The sequence below is a fragment of the Entelurus aequoreus genome, linkage group LG22 (genome assembly GCF_033978785.1).
Source record: "Entelurus aequoreus isolate RoL-2023_Sb linkage group LG22, RoL_Eaeq_v1.1, whole genome shotgun sequence".
Lineage (NCBI taxonomy): Eukaryota > Metazoa > Chordata > Actinopteri > Syngnathiformes > Syngnathidae > Entelurus > Entelurus aequoreus.
Genome location: NC_084752.1, coordinates 2,663,653 through 2,687,323, shown reverse-complemented (window position 1 = coordinate 2,687,323; position 23,671 = coordinate 2,663,653). Strand labels below are relative to the sequence as shown.

General features: G+C 38.8%; 1 protein-coding gene across 8 annotated transcripts in view; it reads right to left on the bottom strand.

Moving 5' to 3' along the window:
* Nucleotides 1-23,671, bottom strand: part of LOC133639945 (centlein-like) — a 771,455-nt gene that overhangs the window by 141,987 nt on the left and 605,797 nt on the right. For 5 of the 8 annotated variants that reach the window (XM_062033668.1, XM_062033669.1, XM_062033667.1 and 2 more), the window contains 2 exons: nt 8,318-8,406; nt 2,409-2,493 (listed from right to left, as the gene is read on the bottom strand). In XM_062033668.1, the coding sequence (XP_061889652.1) occupies nt 2,409-2,474 (66 nt within the window). In that variant the 5' untranslated portion in view covers nt 2,475-2,493; nt 8,318-8,406. Of the gene's footprint in view, nt 1-2,408; nt 2,494-8,317; nt 8,407-14,378; nt 14,772-23,671 lie in introns of those variants that run through there. The other 3 variants (XM_062033663.1, XM_062033666.1, XM_062033664.1) reach the window with 1 other exon arrangement.

Genomic DNA, 23,671 nt, shown 5'->3' with positions numbered 1-23,671 from the left:
TGGACTAAATTAGGATTTTTCAAGCATAAAAATGGCTATATAAATAAACTTAAATTGACAATGCTAAAAGATACTGTATTGTATCTTATTATTGTGTGCGTGCGTGTGCGTGTGTGTGTGTGTGCGTGTGTGAAAGAGAATCCATATTACAGCACAGTATTTCTTATTTTTGCCTTTTATTACAGTACAGTAGTGTTGTCCCGATACCAATATTTTGGTACCGGTACCAAAATGTATTTCGATACTTTTCTAAATAAAGGGGACCACAAAAAAATTGCATTATTTGCTTTATTTTAACAAAAGATCTTAGGGTACATTAAACATATGTTTCTTATTGCAAGTTTGTCCTTGAATAAAATAGTGAACATACTAGACAACTTGTTGGCTCCTAATTTAGCTGCTGACATATGCAGTAACATATTGTGTCATTTTCCACTCTATTATTTTGTCAAATTTTTTAAGGACAAGTGGTAGAAAATTCATTATTAATCTACTTGTTCATTTGCTGTTAATATCTGCTTACTTTCTCTTTTAACATGTTCTATCTACACGTAATAGTCCCTTATTCTTCTGTTGTTTGGATGCTTTTTGAGAAGCACTGAGCTAATCCAACTTTGTACTGGTCAATGTTGACAAAACAGTCCGGTGTAAAACGTCAGACAAAAACTAGGTAGTATTTATTTTATAGACATCAGAGCAGGCGGGAGGGTATGAAATGAGAAGAAATAACACGGGAGACCATAGGCAGCTGTATTGGTTAAGCGGAGAGGAGGATGCTGGGTGACAGCATGTATTAGGAAATCCCAAAGAAGTACCTCTGTCAATGTGTGACGTCACATTGTTAAAAAAAAGTCTGCAAAAACAGTGTTTGGAAGCATCCAAAACTGCATACAGGCAAACACCCAAATGCATGATTTGATGCTTCGGCATTGTTTGGCACAAGTAAAGAGAAGAGGACAATAGATTTAGGTCCCCTTTAATTAAAAATACTGACAATTAAATAACACTTACGTGTATTTGAATACCATTATTTTTTGGACAATAGGGCGCACCGGATTATAAGGCCCACTGCCGGTGAGCGGGTCTATTCAGGTCCATTTTCATACAAAAGGTGCACCGGGTTATAAGGCACATTAAAGGGGTCATATTATTTATTTTATACATTAGAAGACTTCCTTGTGGTCTACATAACATGTAATGGTGGTTCTTGGGTCAAAAAAATGCAAAGATTATATTTCACAGACCGCTTCAAGCTGCTTTTTCACCGTCTCTTGAGGATGCACCGTTTTGTGGGCGGCCTTATTGACGTGCCACCACTTTCACAGCCTTTCTCCCCGTCATCTTTGTTGTAACGGGAGTTTTTAGTGCTTCCATAGCGAGTCTACTGACAAATATAAGTTAGAACTTATTGTATTAGAAATGACAACAGCGGAGAATGAATGCCCCACAACATGAGGATAGAGAAAAACAAGGAGCTTATTAACTACAGCGCGGGCTACAATGGCGGACGCGCGCAAATTTTTCATTGAAATCCCAAATACACATCAGCAAGTACCAATAGTTAAGAAAAGTTGGTTCTGCATAATATTGCGAAACAAAACGCCAGACATGTCTCCTAAAAGGTGCCATTTTGAGGTCCTTATACAAACACCATAATTATACCCGTATGTTGAAGCACAGTACGTCTGACTACGGTAGCCTTAGTACTCTGCGATCCATCAAGCGGTGCAGCTTCGTAGCTTACTTAAGTCACACTAAAACATTTCGACAGATTTTTGAGAGCCGTGTGTAAAGTTCTATATTCTCAATGAAACATCCCAGTTTTGGTGTTGCTTGCTTACGGGTACTTGCTAGTGTCATTTATTGAACAGGCGTCAGTCAACCTGCAGCCCACACATATCTCTCATGAGTAACTGCCATCTACTGGTCACACTTATCACTACACCATGTACCAAATAAAACGGCTTTGAGGTCGGTAAGCACAACCAGAAATAAAACGCACATTAGGCGCACCGGTTTATATTTCACACTGTCAATTTTTGAAGGAATTAAAGAATTTTACGTACGCTTTATAGTCCGAAAAATACGGTAATATAATAAAACAGTTGGCTCAATTACAGTCATTACGAATTAGCGTTAATTTGCAGGAGAGGTTTAATCAAACAATTATGTCAGTCAAGGGAGGCTTCTTCATGATTTCATTTTACTTAGCAGGGACAGAATAATTTACAGACATCTTAGCAAAACATTAAAAATAAAGCACAAAACTACTAGCTCTGTGTATTCTTTAATCGGCTTTCCAGTTGTTGAGGGTGTAATGTTTTAATGGTAAATTTTAGGGTGGTGTTCCTGTCAAAAACACACTGTGTTACAGACTGATTGAAATTAAAAATCGTACAGTACTGTACCTCCTTCAGATCCTGTATCTCGTAGTCCTTGGTTTGGAGGATCTCCAGCACTTTCCTGTCCTTCATCTCCGCTTTGTACTTCTCACTAGAGGACAATATGAGGAATTCAAATGCATCATGCATGACTATCAGGGATAGAACAGTTCACCACATTCATAGTTCATATTTTATCAAGGTTTACGGTTTGGTGTATATTGTACCATTTTTTCAATTCCATCAATTATGTAATTTATTTAGTGATTGTCATTTGACCACCTCCTCGTCATCCTTTCGACATCCGAGCAAAACCTACAATACTTTATGAGCAACATAACGTCCCAATTTGGGAGATTCGTAACTTCTGTCAAGATGTTGGTAAACAAGGGCAATATCTAGAAGTTTTCCAGAGAATCTGGAGGAGTTGGAAGGTCTGCCAAAGAGCTCCCATTCAACAGACTCATATTGAACAATTCTACGGACTTCTCTGTAGGTTTGTTAAAAAAAAAAAAGTCAGTTTGCCATGACTCTAACACAAATGCCTTCACAACGCAAGTTCTCCTTCTTCTCACGTTGTGTAATGCGCATGCGTATGATCGTTCCAAACTGAGTCGTAAAAAAAGAAAATACAATAAGAAAAATATGATCCGCGTGCTCCAAACGGTGTCATGTCTACCGAATGGTTCGGATTATTTTCATAAATGGCTTTATCTTTAGACTGTATGTATTGGTTTGTGTACGCTAAGTAAAACCTTACAAATTTGGCAAATAAATGAACTCCTACTGCATAGCCTGTTTTTTTTATTGTTATGACAACCTACAACATGGTGGCGTTGTTAAACCCCCAAAGTCTGACAGACTTCAAATTTCTCACACAGCGCTACAAAAAAAATCCCTGTAACTTCAGGGTGTTTAGCCGAGTCACCACAACATTTTGTACACACTTTTAGGCAGGGATGTAAGCATCCTTTGAGGAAAAAAAGAGGAAAATTGAGAAAAAAAAGAGGAACATTTATATCACCACGCAAAACCCCAACAGAAAATTTGGGAAATCAAGACTACATTTCCTGCAATTATATTTTACCTTTAGATTTATTCTCATCTACCAACCTTCTTTTGGCTGTCTATTTTACACTTACATATCCCATGTAATGTACCACATATTAGATCATTTACTTACATTATTATCATTGAAAATGTAATGTAAAATACATAACATGCATGCAAGGAACTCAAAAAATGTTTCCCATTAGACAACTCTATTCTGTAGCCACACCCCCTCAGGTAATATACTTCACGTCAATAATATACCTTCTCACTGGCTACTAATAAATACTCCAGAACTACAAAAAAAAATCATGATTTTGACACAATTGTGTCTCATAATTAAAACAGATGACAGCCAAATGGACTTTGCTGTTTTATTTTCAATTAAACAATAGAAAATACGTACTCATATAGTAGTACAGTTGGCACAGTACAGTAAACTGACAGTTAATATTTAAACATTTAACATGTGTCATTTCTAACAATTTTGAACAGAGATAGTTCATGGACATTCAGATAAATTCTTCAAAATTAAAAATAAAAAAAATTTGGCCGGGGGCCGGGCTGTATATATGCGCACTAATTGACTGAAAGAGCACGCACTTGGCGCGATGATGTCATGTTGTCGATGGAAAAATGCATTTTTAGCCCATATGATTTGCCTGAGCGACTAGTAGACCCCGAGAGTGACAAGCGGTTGCCTTGTTGCCTTTCCATTAAGAACAATAAATTAGTTTTTAGTATAAGTTTGCTGGTTTCAAGAAATGTAATGCTGAGCACATATCATTATGTCAAGATAATGGCACTAACATTTAATTCATTTAAGAATATTTTTCAACATATTGACCAAAAAGGTCTCTTTTTTTTTTCTACCAAGAAAAGTGCACTTGTTATTAGTGAGAATATACTTATTTTAAGCTATTTTTGGGTCCATTGAGGTTAGCTAATTTTACTTGTTTTGGAAAGTCTTGACAAGCCAAATTTTCTTGTTCTATTGGCAGATAATTTTGCTTAGTTCAAATAAAATACCCCAAATTTGTGTGTTTTTTTTCTTGCTTTTGAACACAGACTTTTTGCTTTGTACTACAATGTAGACAGTTGGAATAAGCTAATTTGCGATGTTGTACAGTGTAATACCCGTTACGAGCCTTCTTTTCTGCTGTAAATGGTAAAATCCATCAACATTAATGTCCCAGCTGTCCTTTATATTGTAAACCTAGATAAAAAGAGAAAAAGCACACAACACAAAGTGAACTTTCTTTTAGCTCCCGGCATATCTATTCACCGTGTGAACTTTTAGGGAGACAAAAACAGAGCAGCAATTGGGGACCTGTTTGTTGAAACAACTGGAGACCACCAGGGCCCCCGCAACCCTCCTCACTCACTCCCGCTACACCTTCCATCTTCAAGGCCTTCTTTCCCAATCCCTTTGCCTCTTCTGATCAGCCCTCTCCCCTGACAGACACTGAAATAAGTATCAGGGGTCCCTGGAGGAGATGGAACGCTCGCTGCCCTAGCTACATCTCCTCGTGCGTTGGGGGGCTGTGCTCATCGCTTCCCCGGCAATCACTCCGCAAAACTCCGCAAGGAGGGGAGAGGAGGTGGGGGTTGAGGAGGGTTCTCCCAATGGGCACACCTGCGCTTGACTGGAGTCGACACAATTACCATGTCAATATCCTCCTGCGCATCGGGTGATACAGTACACATGCGATCGTGGGGTGGATGCTCAACGTGGCGGTCTCCGCGGACCAGCACACTTTGATGGGTTTCCTGTGGGACTGTAAACTAACTGCAGAGGTTGTGGGGAAGGAAGGAATGGGAGGCAATCGTACCGAGGAGCACTCGCACTCACTTTCGCATGTATTTTTTTCTTTTTTTTACATTTGTAGTCTTCAAACCAATGGTAGTTTGTAGTCCAGACTAAACCACTTGGTTAGTTTTGAACCACTTGTCCCTAGGGGCGTAAAGGTACACAAAAATTTACAGAGGTACGTACCGACCCAAAATTTTTGTGTACCGTTACACCCCTAATATATATATATATATACACCGTATTTTCCGCACCATAAGCCGCACCTAAAAACCACAATTTTTCTCAAAAGCTGACAGTGCGGCTAATAACCCGGTGCGCCTTATATATGGATTAATATTAATATTTATTTTCATAAAGTTTAGGTCTCGCAACTACGGTAAACAGCCGCCATCTTTTTTCCCCGTAGAAGAGGAAGCGCTTCTTCTTCTACGGTAAGCAACCGCCCCCATAGAAGAGGAAGCGCTTCTTCTTCTACTGTAAGCAACCACCAAGGTGAGCACCCGCCCCCGTAGAAGAAGAAGCGCGCGGATATTACGTTTCATTTTATTTGTGTGTTTCTGTAAAGACCACAAAATGTCTCCTACTTAGAGACACGCGTACAAGGTTCCACTGACTTTTGATATTCATGTGAACCACACTGTGGATACAACGGGAACACGTACGGTGAATATTCGCACCACAGGGAATGAGAAGTCGTCCTTCACTGACCTCTAGCTTACCATGCTAACGGCCAGAAACTTCCACCCACGGTGATATTCAAAAGGAAGACCTTGCCAAAAGAGAACTTTCCAGCCGGCGTCATCGTAAAAGCTAACTCGAAGGGATGGATGGATGAAGAAAAGATGAGCGAAGAGACCGGGTGACTTATTTCATGCTGCGCCGTTCCTGTTGATCTACGACTGCATGCGCGTCCACATCACAGATGGTGTCAAAAAACAAGTGAAGCACACCGAAGAAGAAGAATTCGAGGGATTTGTGGATGAGTAATAACTTCAGAAAGTGAGCTTTAAATGTTTATTTTGTGTGTTGTGTGACATTAACGTTCGAGCAATGTTGAGTTATTGATGTTGCTATTGCTCTGCACTATTTTGAGTGTTACTATTTTTGTGATTGCACATTTGCACATTACATTTTGGGAGTGTACAGAGTTGTTAGAACGCTGGTTTGTAATATATTATTCAAGTTTAACTGACCTATCTGACTGTTTTTTTGACATTCCCTTTAGCGTAGCGTAGGTGCGGGTAATAACACGGGGCGGCTAATAGGTAAACAAAGTTTTGAAATATGCCATTCATTGAAGGTGCGGCTTACAACACAGGGCGGCTTATGGTGCGGAAAATATGGGTATGTTTCTACTGTAGATGAACCGCAGGACTGCTTCTAAAGTGTTAAATGTGGTAAATGTCTGCTGCTTGTTTGAAAACATAGCAAAACGTCACAGGTAGAGCATGATAACATCAGTGTTTCCCAAACATTCATTTATTTGTGGCGGCCCGCCACGAAAGAATTAAGGCTGCCACACAATTTTTTTTTTTTTTGTCCTGTCCAGCTTCTCAGGCAAATCATATAGTTGATGTAGATGCCCATATCGGCTGTTCAGATTTACTTTACAAAAGAGATGTGTAGGATCAAGATTTTTGGAGCTCTTTGTTCAGTGGATCAGATGTTTGATGAAGCTTTGTGTCTATCTACCACCACTACTGTTTTCTGTTTATTTGTTACTGACTGTGGCAGGACACCTCTGCCTCTGTTTCACTTTATGTTGCTGGTAAATAACATGGTTGTAGTAGTAGGCTAAAGTTAAATTATTTAGTATGCACTAATTAAAGGGGCAGAGCTTTAAGAGACATTTTAGCTTTTATATTTTTTATAAGATATATTTTTTGTAAGAACCACAATTAATAAATATATTTCAGTGAATAACTTATTGTTCAAATCTGTATATAAATATGTACATAACGTGTTATATTGTAAAATGGATGGATGGATGGACGTTTAAAACAAAACTGTTATCATTAATTAGTAAGTATACATTTTTTGAGCCTTTTTAGAGAAAATCATATCATTGTAGTAAATTATGCAAATTACTCGATGATTTCATGGTGACCACGCCCATAGCCACGCCCCCACCGCCACAGGTATCTTGGCAGTTCATGGGAAACACTGAACATGAATGTTATCATGCAAAAACCTCATTTAAATAAGGCGGTCTGCACCACTTTTCAATTATACACACAGTTTAAGTAAATCACACGCAACATGCCCACGAGTAGTACACAAGGTTTTATTGTTGCACACACTGTTTAGCGCGAGGCATTTAAATCTTAGTAGATTGATTTGCTTATTTAAATGATGGCTTGAGCAAGCGAACCACTCTACTAGATACATTACCAGAATTCCTTTCATCCGAATCAAATGTTTCCAGCGTGAACAAGCTCTTAAATACCACAGTGGCGTCAGAGAAAAGAGACAGTAAAGCATGTCTAAACCATATACTGACATATCCTGGCGACTGTTTCAAGGTGCTGCAAGGGAAATGACTTTCAAGGGCAAAAAGATATAGAGAATAAAAACTTGAGAAGCCAAGGGTCTGCTTTAAAGGTGGCGTGCGTTCAAGTATCCAGGCTAAAATATCCTGTCCCTGTGTCTTTCAGTCCAGGCAAAAACAGAAGCCTTCTATATTAGATTAGCTCTGCACACACGGGAATTGACAGGAAAACCATACATTTTTTTGATCTCCTCTGAAAGTTCCCATGCCACTGATCTCGGGGTGGCTTAGAAAAAAGGTCATATTCAATCTCAATTTATCCGTTAAAGACGAGCGTTGGCAGCAGGGTTGAGACGGTCCACAACGGGAGCGGTGGAAGGGTGTTTTCATTAAAAAGGTTTCCATGGCTGGAGTGCGATAGGGAGGATAACCGCGGCTTAAATCAGCATCTGCGCCAAATTCCGTCATAACCCCAGTAGAGCGGCCAAGGTGCCTTAACATCCACTGAGCGACTTTTCACACTTATCTTAGTGAGGTATAAAGAAAAATGTACAGCTGAAAAATTGAAAAGATGCTTGGACTCACCGCTCAACCACCAAACTCACAGCCTGGGTCAAGTCTGGATTGGCCACTTGCAGGCGTTTCCACAGGGACCACACAAAGTCTTTATCGGCCTGGGGAAATACATCACACAATTTGGCATACATCATTTGAATTCTAGTATTGAGAATGTAACTGAAATAACCAAATTAGAGTTGAAACAGATTATTCTGCATTCATTCGGCGGTTCTAGATAGGCCAGCGCCGATATTCAATAAGTCAATTAACTGAAGATTACTGAAAATTAAGTCGATTGCCATGTGCATGCGTGTTAACGAGCTTCAAGAGCATTCACGCTCTTCGTGGGTTTCAGCAGCTACTGTGCGTGTTTGTGCCGTAGAGAAATGAAAAGAAGAGGGTGAAGGAGTTGGAGGAAAAGGTCAGCGCAAACGAAACGGCGCAAAATGGTGTGCGCTCACAAAAAGTGTGGTTCAACTCACTTCATCACCAAAGACATGCTGCCAATTAATACTTTCGAAAATCTAGCATGTCTAAAAATCCTGCAAACGTTTGACAGAAATTTGTCTTGTTGGCGTTTCCTCACTCTGACTTAACTTTTTTTGCATATGACTTGTTAATACATCTGCTTGTACTGTAGTGTTTATGCATTTTTGTTTGCAAAGGTCTAGGGCTGCAACAACTAATCGATTAAATTCGATTATAAAAATAGCTGGCGATTAATTTAGTCATTGATTCGTTGGCTCTATGCTATGCGCATAGCTACGTCTCATGAGGTGCCAATAGGCCAGCCAATGATGTGTCATGTGCAGCTCACGTGACGACGCCGTCTCCTTTGCCTGGAAACATTCGAAAAATGGCGGAGGAAAACAGTGCGGATAGTTCAGCGGAGAAACATCTTGAGGTTATTGCTAGTCATATAATTAGTGTAATTGCTTCTTGCCCGTACTGTATGATAACATCACCTTTAATAGAAATCAATAGAAAGACCCCAAAATAAACCACAAAGTCAAACTCACAGAAAACTCGCTCAAATAATAAACATTGCCGTGTGTGTGTGATATGAAGACAGTTAAAAACCAGTGACCGTGTAAAGCTAGATATGAAATGCTGTTATATAAATTAACTCATGTCATTTAGTTTGTTGAATAAAAGAAGAAATTATGCAAAGAGGTTAATTATGTCTTGTCATTTAACATCTTTTTCGGAGTATAAGTCGCTCCGGAGTATAAGTCGCACCGGCTGAAAATGCATAATAAAGAAGGATAAAAAAAACATATATAAGTCGCACTGGAGTATAAGTCGCATTTTTGGGGGAAATGTATTTGATAAAAGCCAACACCAAGAATAGACATTTGAAAGGCAATTTAAAATAAATGAAGAATAGTGAACAACAGGCTGAATAAGTGTACGTTATATGAGGCATAAATAACCAACTGGTATGTTAACGTAACATATTATGGTAAGAGTCATTCAAATAACTATAACATATAGAACATGCTATATGTTTACCAAACAATCTGTCACTCCTAATCGCTAAATCCCATGAAATCTTATACGTCTAGTCTCTTACGTGAATGACATCAATAATATTATTTGATATTTACGGTAATGTGTTAATAATTTCACACATAAGTCACTCCTGAGTATAAGTCGCACCCCCGGCCAAACTATGAAAAAAACTGCGACTTATAGTCCGAAAAATACAGTATATACTTTTGAAATGTTTTTTTAGTCAGATAATATGTTTGGTAAACTGGATGGAGATCCCATTCAGTTTACCAAAAATATTATCTGACCATCCAGTTTAGAATATTTACGTTAAAATTCCATCCAGTATACCGAGAATATTATATGACTAAAATACAATTTGAAAATAACCAGTTGTAGACCTGTTCTGTACCAAAGCTATTCCTAAACTTTCCTTTGGCTTAATTCTAAAAACATGTCAGCTTTCTCTATCTCAGAAAAACAAAAATGAAGAAGAATCCTTGATGACATTAGCATACGAGGGAAAAGGGGGGAGGGGGGAATCAATCAATAATTCAAGCAGCCGTCTTGTACCAAATAATTTTTGATCGGGCCTGCGTCGGTCGTAAGCATCTCCGAACGCGAGCGGCTGGGACGTGACCTTCGACTCAAGGGGAGCAAGCATTGACACTTGTCATGATGAAGTATTCATAACCACGGAGGGTTGGCATCCATATCAAAACGCTGCGGCGGTTTCTTCGTTAAGCAAGCGCTCCCGACCAAATCTGTTTTTCCCCAAAGTAAGTAGCCCAAAAGAAGCTGAAAACTGATGACAGAGTGAGTCATCTTCAAGTCGACCAACTCGGCTGAGCCCCGACACATTTCCAATTCAAATTGTTTCGCTACTTTCTTAAAGCTACATGCACTTTAATGAGGGACGTCTAAAAAAACCCAACATTTTCTGACATTAAAAGACAGAATTATACCAAATCGACATGATATAAAATTATCTGATAAATTATGTTCACATCATCACAAGATAAAAGTCATCCCTCCCACTGGAATCCGCTGGTCTCCAATTAGTATATGAGTGTCTAATCAATTATTTATTAAGATGGCAGAAGCTGATCTTGATGAGACCATGTGGAGAACATATAAAATGGGAGGACATGTCAAGCTACGGAAGTGGTGCAACGCGTAATGCGGCTAATGTTAAGTTAAGCTGCGTGGATAACTTTAACAAGATGCCCCCCCCCCCCCCCCCCCCCACACACACAACCGTACTCCCGCCACCGCACATGCATTCAGGCCTTTAGCTGCCATTAGCCTTCAGTACAGGCAAGTGTTTGGTCAGGACCCTCATCAGTGTGCACTTAAACATGTGCGTTTGATGGCATATGAATTATTCATTTTGCATGTTGGACATTATAACACCATGGGCTAAACATACTGTACTAAGCAGGGCTGCTGGAACGCAGCCACACATTTTAATGAAATTAGCATCCGTCTAGTAGGAACATTTGCTGGCCGACAGATGGGCGCCTTTGTAGTTAATGGCGGTCCCCGAGTACGTCTTAAGACATCAGTGGTATTCAAATGGCAATGTTTTAAAATGGTACAGTACATAACTAAAAGCCCCCGCATTAGAGGGTCCGAAGCTCTGATGTTGCACTTCAAGACGAGACCACCAAGGACGGTTTGCCAGGCAGCTCAATTAATGGCAGATCATGACTGCGGCGAATGTAATAAAATGTGCCTTCAGAAATACGGGCTTTTATTTACTTTGAACAAAGAACTTGAACACAGTTGAAGCTAAAAGGGAGCCTCGCAATTTGATTACAATGCATATTTATCATATTGTATATGAATATAGTTATTAATAAAATGTAGGGGTGTAACGGTACGTGTATTTGTATTGAACCGTTTCGGTACGGGGGTTTAGGTTCGGTTGTGTACCGAACGAGTTTCCACACGGACATATTAGGTAGCGTAACGCACGTTGTGTAAACAATGCACACCGAGGCACAACACACGGCATGCTAGCAGCGACCGGGCTAGGACAACATGTAAAATCCAGAGCTGGAAGACCCTCCTGCCTCGTTAAGATCTCCCGTTTGGGAAGACTTTGGCTGCGCGATACAACAATGGAGGACGGAGGTTTGCCGACATTGTTCAGCAGCTGCTTCTGACAACACGTCAAACATGCTAACCCATTTGAAGCGTCACCACCGCATTCAAGCAGACTCTCCTCGGCGAGTCAGGCAGGGCTAAAGCAATAACAAATGTTTTTATAGCAGCAGATATAAATCCATATTGCATTAGAAACTAGATTTTGAGCCACTTCTATGGTGGAAGAACAATAAACCCATATATCCTCTTACTGCCAAGTTAGCCAGGCTGGGGGGGAAAGAAAAGTTAATCTGAGGCTGAGTTGACTTGAAACTGTTTAATGTTGCACTTTTTATATGTAGAAGAAAAGTTTTGTCATTTTATTTAATGTGAGCAACAACTTGAGGCAGTTTAGTGTTGATTAACGTGGACCCCGACTTAAACAAGTTGAAAAACTTATTGGGGTGTTGCCATTTAGTGGTCAATTATACGGAATATGTACTGTACTGTGCAATCTACTAATAAAAGTCTCAATCAATCAATCAAAAAAAGCACTTTGTATGTAGAAAGGTTTTGTTAAGAAACCATTCTGAGCCTTATCTTATTTAGCTTTTATTTTATATATGTTGACCACATTAACCCTGGCAATGGACCCTGTGTGTATATGTATGTTACGCCATTGTTTACAAATTTGGTAAATAAATAACCAAAAAATGTATATCTTGTTGTTTTCTTATTGTACCGAAAATGAGCCGAACCGTGACCTTTAAACCGAGGTACGTACCGAACCGAAATGTTTGTGTACCGTTACACCCCTAATAAAATGTAAATTAACTTAAATAGCATTTAGGCTCCTACACCTAGTGTGTGTGTGTGACAATCATTGGTACTTTAACTTTATATGCAAAGTGAGGATAAGTTGATGTTAATAGCAACCACCTGCTGGTGAGTATGCACGTAAAATAATTCCTCTCAATCACTCCGTCACAAACTGAGGGCATCTTCTCAAATGGCTTCAATGCAAACAAATAAAGGGTGTCAGTGTGTTTGAATGCATGCAGACGCAAACTGCAGGTACTAGAACATGGGTGTCAAACTTTATTTGGCCCTTGAGGCAATATCAAATTAACATTAGAGTTGGCCCGCCAGTATTATACAGCGGCAGTGCCGCTGTAACACCGCATTCACCGCTAATACTCATACTTGCCAACCCTCCCGATTTTCAGTGCCCCTCTCGAAAGTCTCCCGGGGCAACCATTCTCCCGATTTCCACCTGGACAACAATACTGTGGGCGTGCCTTAAAGGCACTGCCTTCAGCATCCTCTACAACCTGTCGTCACGTCTGCTTTTCCTCCATACAAACAGCGTGCCGGCCCCTGTCACATGATATAAGCGGCTTCTACACACACATAAGTGAATGCAAGGTATACTTGATCAACAGCCATACAGGCCACACTGAGGGTGGCCGTACAAAGAACTTTAACACTGTTACAAATATGCGCCACATAGTGAACCCACACCAAACAAGAATGACAAACACATTTCGGGAGAACATTTGCACCGTAACACAACATAAACACAACAGAACAAATACACAGAACCCCTTGCAGCACTAACTCTTCTGGGACGCTACAACATACAACCCCCGCTACCACCAAACCCCGCCCACCTGAGCCCCGACATTAATGAACTAGCATCCCAGAAAAGATGGCAGGTATCTGGCCTGGGCATATCAGATTAGATCAGTGTGTCGCAAACTGAGCAGTAAAAAGGCCTGCATGGTTGATTTATTCATTGTTATTTTATTTCCAAATGTATTAGCCTGTGGAAAAAGTTCATGTTGATATTTACCTCAGAAGGCTGCAAATAGAAAAGAGGCATTCCATTTTTTATTTAAATATTATTTAATATACCATTGATGTTTTTTCGTTTGTTTTTTTAAAGTTGATTTTGCACTATTAAGTTATATAAGCGTTGCTTGTTCCATATTCAGTGTTAAAGCAAATCAGTGTAGCAAACTGAGCAATAATTAACGTTTTATTAATGCACTTTCTCTTGCTACTTCAAGGCTTGAATGTTTGATTCATTCATTATTGTTTTATTTTCAAATGTATTAATAGCCTGTGGAAAAAGTTTATTTTGATATTTACCTCAGAAGGCTGCAAATAGAAAAGAGGCATTCAATTTTTATTTAAATGTTATTTGATATGCCATTGGTATTTTTGAATTATTATTGTTTGAAACTGGATTTTGCATGTCACTATAAAGTTATATAAGCCTTGCTTGTTCAATATTCAATGCAAAACTTGTTTGGGTCCCTATTAAAAGGTTAATTTGTTCAACCTTGGCCCGCGGCTTTGTTCAGTTTTAAATTTTGGCCCACTCTGTATTTGAGTTTGACAAAGCGGTAGTAAATGGATGGATGGACCCCCAACCTACTAATAAAAGTCTCAATCAATCAATCAATGTATTAGCAGAACAACATTGTATAGTGATTGGGCCACTTACCTGACATTGCATCAAGTCCTCTGACAAACTCCTCACCTCCTCCTCCAGTGCCAGCATACGAGGGATGTCCGTGTACGACATTGTGACTTTAGACGTGCACTTCCGCCCTCAATCGTGCAATAGTAGGACTTCAAAACAAAAGCGTCGCCGCGAGCTAACTCTGCTAGCTTTAGCCACTATTGTTGACTTTCCTTCAGCAGCCGACGGCAAAGTTCCGCGTACACGACATCATGTTCCAAACACAGCGCGTTTGTAATTTACAATAAACGTCCGTTTTAGTAAGGGCGAAACTTACAATAACAGCACGCAGACGCTCGAAGTATTGCTTGTGGCTTCCTGTTTTCAAACAATCCCGCTGTTGCCGTGTTGCGTCACGTGTCACGTCATTTCACGACAGTTGAAGTCGAAACACGGCAGTCGGTGACGATAGCGGCTACGAGTTTTTTATTTTTTATTTATTATTATTTTATTTTAACTTTATATACCTTTATTTATAAACTGCAACATTTACAAACACTCGAGGAAAAATAATAATCAAAATAAGTGCAAAAACAGTACAAATCAGCGCCAGTGGGTTGTAAAATCAATATATATATATATATATATATATATATATATATATATATATATATATATATATATATATATATATATATATATATATATATATATATATATATATGTATAACAAGTTCAGTAAATAATTAAAATTTGGAACACAGCATAATCGTTTTCAGTTTTTTGGTTGTTATAGGTAGATATTATCGGCCGATAAATGCTTTAAATTGTGATATCGAAAATTATCGGTATCGGTTTTTTAATTATCGGTATCGGTTTTTTATTTACTTTTATTTTTTTATTAAATCAACAAGATACACAAGATACACTTACAATTAGTGCACTAACCCAACCCCCCATTCACACAAAAGGGTTGTTTCTTTCTGTTATTAATATTCTGGTTCCTACATTATATATCAATATATATCAATACAGTCTGCAAGGGATACAGTCCGTAAGCACACATGATTGTGCGTGCTGCTGGTCCACTAATAGTACTAACCTGTAACAGTTAATTTTACTAATTTTCATTAATTACTAGTTTCTATGTAACTGTTTTTATATTGTTTTACTTTCTTTTTTTATTCAAGAATTTTTTATTTTTTTATTTATCTTATTTTTTATTTTATTTTTTAAAGGACCTTATCTTCACCATACCTGGTTGTCCAAATTAGGCATAATAATGTGTTAATTCCACGACTGTATATATCGGTATCGGTTGATATCGGTATCTGTAATTAAGAGTTGGACAATATCGGAATATCGGATATCGGCAAAAAGCCATTATCGGACATCCCTAGTAGAGAGTGTTTAAGCGGCTACAATATTTTGCCATCATTATAATACTGATGTAGATTACTGGTATGTGTGACTGTGTAAAAAAAATAAATAAAGAACTAAAACAAACTGCTTTTCTATGATGACTATTGGTAAAAATGTCAAAAAGTTAAAATGTTTTAATAGTAATACTGTACAGACTATCCTAAAGTGTATTTTCACCACCACCAGGTGTGAATGAATGATGGGTTCCCACTTCTCTGTGAGCACTTTGAGTATCTAATAATACAAAAGCGCGATATAAAATCTAATCCATTATTATTATTATTATTTGATATATATCTTACCATGAATTGATTTACTTGGACCCCGACTTAAACTAGTTGAAAAACTTATTGGGGTGTTACCATTTAGTGGTCAAATGTACAGAATATGTACTATACTGTGCAATCTACTAATACAAGTTTCAATCAATCAATCAATCTATCTATACATGTATCTATAGTAATATTATTTTTTCTTGTTAATATTGAACAAGATCTTAGTCTGCATTAATTGTCAAAAATGTTCCTTTTTGAAGATTGATTTTTTGATTTGAAGACTAAAATACTACTGTTGTAGATTACTGTTTGTGTTAAAAAAAAAAAAGAAAAAAAAAGAAAGAAAGAAAACAGGAACAAAAAACTTATTTCCATGCTAGCTATTAGTAAAAAAAAAAAAAATGAAAAAGTAAAAATGTTTTAATTGTAATACAGGCTATTCTAAACTGTATTTGATATCTATCTATTTGGAGTAATATTTTTTCTTGTTATTATAGAACACGATCTCAGTCTGCATTAAGTGTCAACATTCTTCCTTTTTGAACATTGATTTAATGATTTTAAGACTGAAAATGATACTGTTGTACTTTTGTAGATTACTGGTGTGTGTTACTGTGTAAAGAAAGAAAGAACGAAAGAAAGAAAGAAAGAAAGAAAGAAAGAAAGAAAGAAAGAAAGAAAGAAAGAAAGAAAGAAAGAAAAAAAGAAAGAAAGAAAGAAAGTATACAGAAACAAAACATGTATTTCCATGCTGGCTATTAGTAAAAATGTCAAAAAAGAAAAAGTAAAAATGTTAAATTGTAATACAGGCTATTCTAAACTGTATTTGACACCTATCTATACATGTATCTATAGTATTATGTTTTCTTGATATTATTGAACAAGACCTTAGTTTGCACTCTCATTTAAAACACGCCTATATAAAGACTATATAGATGGGGGAAAAGTAATGTCAAAAACATCAAATATTTAGTCAATAAAATTAGGAGGATTTTAATTGGTCAATTGCCTTCCCTCTAATGCTCCAGCAGCATGTACAAATATTAATAATTCAAGGTTAAAATAATCACATCCATTAGGCTTGAGGGGTTTATTTTAACTTAATTATAATTTAAGCTTAACTTTTAATTGAGCGCACATTCAATTACGTGTTTTACAACCAAATTGAAGCGTGAGTCTGTCTTTTTGTTCAACAAAAGACATATGACTCACAGAAATACAGAATGCCCATCCTTATAATCTGGTGTGTGTGCACTTAATCATGTGCTGTGAGGTCTGAATCATTCATCAACATAAACAATTCTGACTAAAAGCTACACAAATCAACAAAGACGTGTGTTAGACATCTGCCTGGCTGGTCAACTCCATCTTGTGTGGCTAATGTACTTACAGTAAGCAGCGCAGCCTGTTGTGAGGTTTGGGTTAAGAGGTAAATGAAGATGAGAGGCACTGCAGTCGGACAAATGTTATTTTATCCGCGCACACACTGGCTGTTTCTCGACCCGACAACACGGCCTGTCGTTAGGACGCTCATTTGCGAAACCATTTTAGAGGCACTAAATTGGCGGATAATGTGCGACATCTGCCTGTGCCCTCGTTCAGACACATAAACTGACACATGGTTTCTGCAAATACTCCCTTCTGCTTCGCTCGCCGGTCACAGGAATTTAATGACCATCGTGCGTCTGCAGCAAGGCTCTGGTACTGGACCCTGCGTCAACAAATACAAACACACTAGGGTGGAAGGAAAAAAAAATCAGTTTGGCATCCAAACATGCTTGAGTTGGTCAACATCACATCCACACACGTTCTCCACAGGCCTGCCACGCCATGTTTGACCTCCTCAAGCACCTCGTACTTTCCCGCTTTCAAGTGCTACCAGTGGATGGCCGTGCTTTTCTCACCTACACTGCAAAAACTGAAATCTAAGTAAGATGAAATATCTCAAATAAGGGTGGTATTTGCTTATTTTCTGTCTGATAAGATAATTCTTCTCACTAAGCAGATTTTATGTTAGTGTTTTACTTGTTTTAAGGGTTTTGCTCCTAAATGATCTCAGTAAGATATTACAGCTTGTTGCTGAGATTTGATGACCTATATCAGACCTGGGCATTATGCGGCCCGCGGGCCACATCCGGCCCTTTGTGCGTCCCTGCCCGGCCCGCGTGAGGCAAATTATAAATTACAAAATACATTTTAAAAAGTATCTATGTCGAGTGTGCAATACAACGGTGCTGCTTTTGTTTTGAAAATCGTTATTTGCATTACTTCCGTGTGGACGTATGCGTGTGCGTGATTGTGAGTGAATGTGAACAGCTGCAATCACAAATTACAAAATAAAGTTGGAAAAACATCTATGTCGTGCGCGCAATACAACTGTGCTGCTTTTATTTTGAAAAGTATTATTCATGGGCGTGTGTCCGTGTGTAACCTGCGAGTGAAGGTGCACATGCAGCGACAAGTGATGCACGCTTTACACCCGAGACGCTAAAAAGAGAAAAGTTGATGAGGAATGGCGTGTTTTCAACAAGACATGGACTGCCAAGCAACGTTCCCTCTAAGGTGCGTGCCTGCGCAATTGCGCACTGCTCAAGCGTCCGCTGCGCGCAGCAAATATATGCCGCGCACCAAATCAAATCCCATCTGAATTCTAAACAAAATAAACATATTTATTCTCTGTAATTTTGCAATGCAACTTTGAGTGACAGTGACAACAAGCGGCCCTAACGGTGTTCGTCAACACCGTTCAATTATTGTAACGTCTATCGAGATGCTTCGAGGACAGGAATTATATCGATCACTTTATTGAGCAAAACTGTTTATATTCGGACATAACCACACCAAAAACATGAGTAAAACAATTCTATCTAAAAAAACTAGTCATTTTCTGCCGTACAAACCAGGCCAAAAGCAATTTGTCATCTGTCACCAACACGCATACTAAACCACTGGTGCGTTTATGGCCACACAAAAAGTTGGACAACTCAAACACCACACAAAGTTACACTATGACTCCTCAGTCATACGTGTGCTTATTTTACTGTCATTTATTATTAATGTTAATTTATTTATATTAGTCATGGAATGCTGTTACACACACTATGTTGAAGTATTACTTTTATTATTAATTATTATGATTATTATTATTATTAATCTTATGGTATATATCAAAAATAATATTGAGCAAAATTTAATTGAAATATTGTCGATGTGGCCTTCCAGCAGTGCTCGGGTTGCTCATGCGGCCCCCGGTAAAAATTAATTGCCCACCCCTGACCTATATTGAGTAAAACATGCTTGAAACTAGAATATCAACTGATGCAAAGCTGTGTCATTAACTCTAATGGCTTAGTTGGCCACATGCGTGGACAGCACCTTTTAGCTCTTATTTCCAAAATTGTGTACACTACTGAATTGGGGTCTTATGTCCACTTATGTGGACACTTATACTGCCATCTGGTGGTGTCAGAAGAGTATAACATACAATGGAATTTGGAAAAAAAAAGTGTAAAAATAAAAATTAGCATGTCACTAAATATGAAATACACGTTTGTGTACTTGTGGACTAAGTATATCATATAAAAAGACGATTCTTAGTTTTTATTCTAATTAGGGTCCAATAAACCCAAATAGCAAAGAGAAATACATTTTAAAATAGCATGTAAACAAACAGCTTGGGCCTTAAGATTAACACTCACAAGTATAAAACTACTTTTTTAAAGTAATCATTTCTTACTTCAAGCATGAAAAAAATATATCAATATGTCAAGATAATGGCACTAGCATTTACCTAATTTAAGAATATTTTTCAACATAATGAGCAAAAATGACTCTTTTTTTTTTTTCCTACCAAGAAAAGTGCACTTGTTATTAATGAGAATATACTTATTTTAAGGTATTTTTGGGTTCATTGAGGTTAGTTAATTTTATTTGTTTTGGAAAGTCTTGACAAGCCGAATTTTCTTGTTCTATTGGCAGATAATTTTGCTTAGTTCAAATAAAATACCCCTCATTTTTGTATTTTTTTTTCTTGTTTTTGAACACCGACTTTTTGCAGTGTAGGCCTTCAGTGATGTCCTACTTAGTCCAACTTCACCTCTCAAAATACCGTAATTTATGTCACCACATGGACACGGCTTGAGATACTATACAGAAAACCCACTTGCACACTACTGGACATTGAAACCCCTCAACGGTGTACAAAACGTTCTATTTTTCGGCGCATTTAACATTCAATAAACTGTAGTGTTTATGTTGTGTTGCGGTGAAAATATTTTTCCGAAATGTGTTTGTCGTTGTTGTTTGGCGTGGTTTCACTATACGGCACATGTTTATGACAGTGTTGGCGTTGTTCATACTGCCACCCTTAGTGTGACATGTAGGGCTGTTGAGTAAGTATGTGCTTCATTCGCTCGTGTGCAGTGTGATCAAAAATCAAGATAATTGTGGCTTAGGTTCATTGTTGGGCACAATGAAACCTTGGTTAGGCTTTGTTAATTAGAAAATATATGATTAGTGATTTTATTATTCTACAAAACGGACAAAATTGGCCACAAAGTATCAACAAGAAGAATTAATTTTCAAAAATTATTTTAAAGATTGGAAGTTGCCATCAATTCCACGTACTGTAGGTGCTCGGCATTTTCCGTGGGTGCTCAGACCCCGAAGAACCCACGGGATCGGCGCCTATGTGTGTATATGTATATTATTATTTTGGTTTATTTGAAATAGGGACAGATACAGAAACATAGATATCTGAAACAGTCATCCAATGTATGCATCATAGTGTTTGTAGCCAAAGCTAATTTACAACGCCTGTCCCCAACAACAACACAGATCTAACATCATCCATCCATCCATCCACCTTCTTCTGCTTATCCAAGGTCGGGTCGCGGGGGCAGCAGCCTAAGCAGGGAAGCCCAGACTTTCCTCTGCCCAGCCACTTCGTCCAGCTCTTCCCGGGGGATCCCGAGGCGTTCCCAGGCCAGCCGGGAGACATAGTCTTCCAAACGTGTCCTGGGTCTTCCCCGTGGCCTCCTACCGGTTGGACGTGCCCTAAACACCTCCCTAGGGAGGCGTTCGGGTGGCATCCTGACCAGATGCCCGGACCACCTCATCTGGCTCCTCTCCATGTGGAGGAGCAGCGGCTTTACTTTGAGTTCCCCCCGGATGACAGAGCTTCTCACCCTATCTCTAAGGGAGAGCCCCGCCACCCGGCGGAGGAAACTCATTTGGGCCGCTTGTACCCGTGATCTTGTCCTTTCGGTCATAACCCAAAGCTCATGCCCATAGGTGAGGATGGGAACGTAGATCGACCGGTAAATTGAGAGCTTTGCCTTCCGGCTCAGCTCCTTCTTCACCACAACGAATCGATACAGTGTCCGCATTACTGAAAACGCCGCACCGATTCGCCTGTCAATCTCACGATCCGCCTGTCGATCTCACGATCCACTCTTCCCTCACTCGTGAACAAAACTCAGAGGTACTTGAACTCCTCCACTTGGGCCAGGGTCTCCTCCCCAACCCGGAGATGGCACTCCACCCTTTTCCGGGCGAGAACTATGGACTGCAGTCGCTTCACACTCGGCTGCGAACCGATCCAGGGAGAGCTGAAGATCCTGGCCAGATGAAGCCATCAGGACCACATCATCTGCAAAAAGCAGAGACCTAATCCTGCAGCCACCAAACCGGAGCCCCTCAACGCCTTGACTGCGCCTAGAAATTCTGTCCATAAAAGTTCAGAACAGAATGGGTGACAAAGGGCAGCCTTGGCGGAGTCCAACCCTCACTGGAAACGTGTCCGACTTACTGCCGGCAATGCGGACCAAGCTCTGGCACTGATCATACAGGGAGCGGACCGCCACAATCAGACAGTCCGATACCCCATACTCTCTGAGCACTCCCCACAGGACTTCCTGAGGGACACGGTCGAATGCCTTCTCCAAGTCCACAAAGCACATGTAGACTGGTTGGCCAAACTCCCATGCACCCTCAAGGACCCTGCCGAGAGTATAGAGCTGGTCCACAGTTCCACGACCAGGACGAAAACCGCACTGTTCCTCCTCAATCCGAGGTTTGACTATCCGGCGTAGCCTCCTCTCCAGTACACCTGAATAAACCTTACCGGGAAGGCTGAGGAGTGTGATCCTACGTTAGTTGGAACACACCCTCCGGTTCCCCTTCTTATTAAGGGGACAGATTAAGGATCTAACATCATTAAAATAGGAAAATAAAAAGAATGAGGCAAAGAGGAGTCGATAATAATGATAATAGTAATAATACAGACAAAGTGCAAACTAGGTAAGAACCAATTAGTAAAAATTAGTAAAAAACTAAACATGGGAACACGATTGTTGCTCAACTAGCCACAATTGTGTTACTTTTTTTAAAAGTGACAAGTGCAGGTATACTTTTCAAAGTGTCAGGTAGAGAGTTCCATAGTTGTGCTCCTTTTATTGAAAAGGCAGTCTGGGCAAAAGATGTCCTACGGAATGGAACGCAACAGTTGCCTTTTGACGTTGCTCGGGTGGTAGATCTGCTACCACTTTGCAGTCTTGGAATTGCCTTGCAGAGCAATTGGGGAGCAGAGTTATTTAAGCATTTAAAACAAATAGTTTGACTGTGTGTAACGAAGAGAAATTGGTAAAACTTAAAATATTGTATTTGGTTAGAATTTGGCAATGATGATATTGTATACTCTTCTTGTCTAAGACTTTCAACACTGCAAAAACTGAAATCTAAGTAAGATGAAATATCTCAAATAAGGGTGATATTTGCTTATTTTCTGTCCGATAAAATAATTCTTCTCACTAAGCAGATTTTATGTTAGAGTGTTTTACTTGTTTTAAGTGTTTTGCTCCTAAATGATGTCAGTAAGATATTACAGCTTGTTGCTGAGATTTGATGAGCTATATTGAGTAAAACATGCTTGAAACTAGAATATCAACTGTTGTGTCATCAACACTCACAAGTATAAAACTACTTTTTTAAAGTAATAATTTCTTATTTCAAGCATGAAAAAAAAATCATGACTTTAATAATAAATAATAATTAAAACAGATGACAGCCAAATGGACTTTGCTGTTTTATTTTCAATGCAACAATAGAAAATACGTACTCTTATAGTAGTACAGTTGGCACAGTACAGTAAACTGACAGTTAATATTTAAACATTTCACATGGGACATTTCTAACTATTTTGAACAGAAATAGTTCATGCACATTCAGGTAAATTCTTCAAAATTACAATTAAAAATGTTTTGGCCGGGGGCCAGACTGTATATATGCGCACTAATTGACTGAAAGAGCACGCACTTGGCGCGATGATGTCATGTTATCCATGGAAAAATGCATTTTTAGACAATATGATTTGCCTGAGCGGCTAGGAGACCCCGAGAGTAACAAGCGCTTGCCTTGTTGCCTTTCCATTAAGAACAATAAATTAGTTTTTAGTGTAAGTTTGCTGGTTTCAAGAAATGTAATGCCGGGCGCATATCATTATGTCAAGATAATGGCACTAGCATTTACTTCATTTAAGAATATTTTTCAACATATTGAGCAAAAAGGTCTCTTTTTTTTCTACTAAGAAAAGTGCACTTGTTATTAGTGAGAATATACTTATTTTAAGGTATTTTTGGG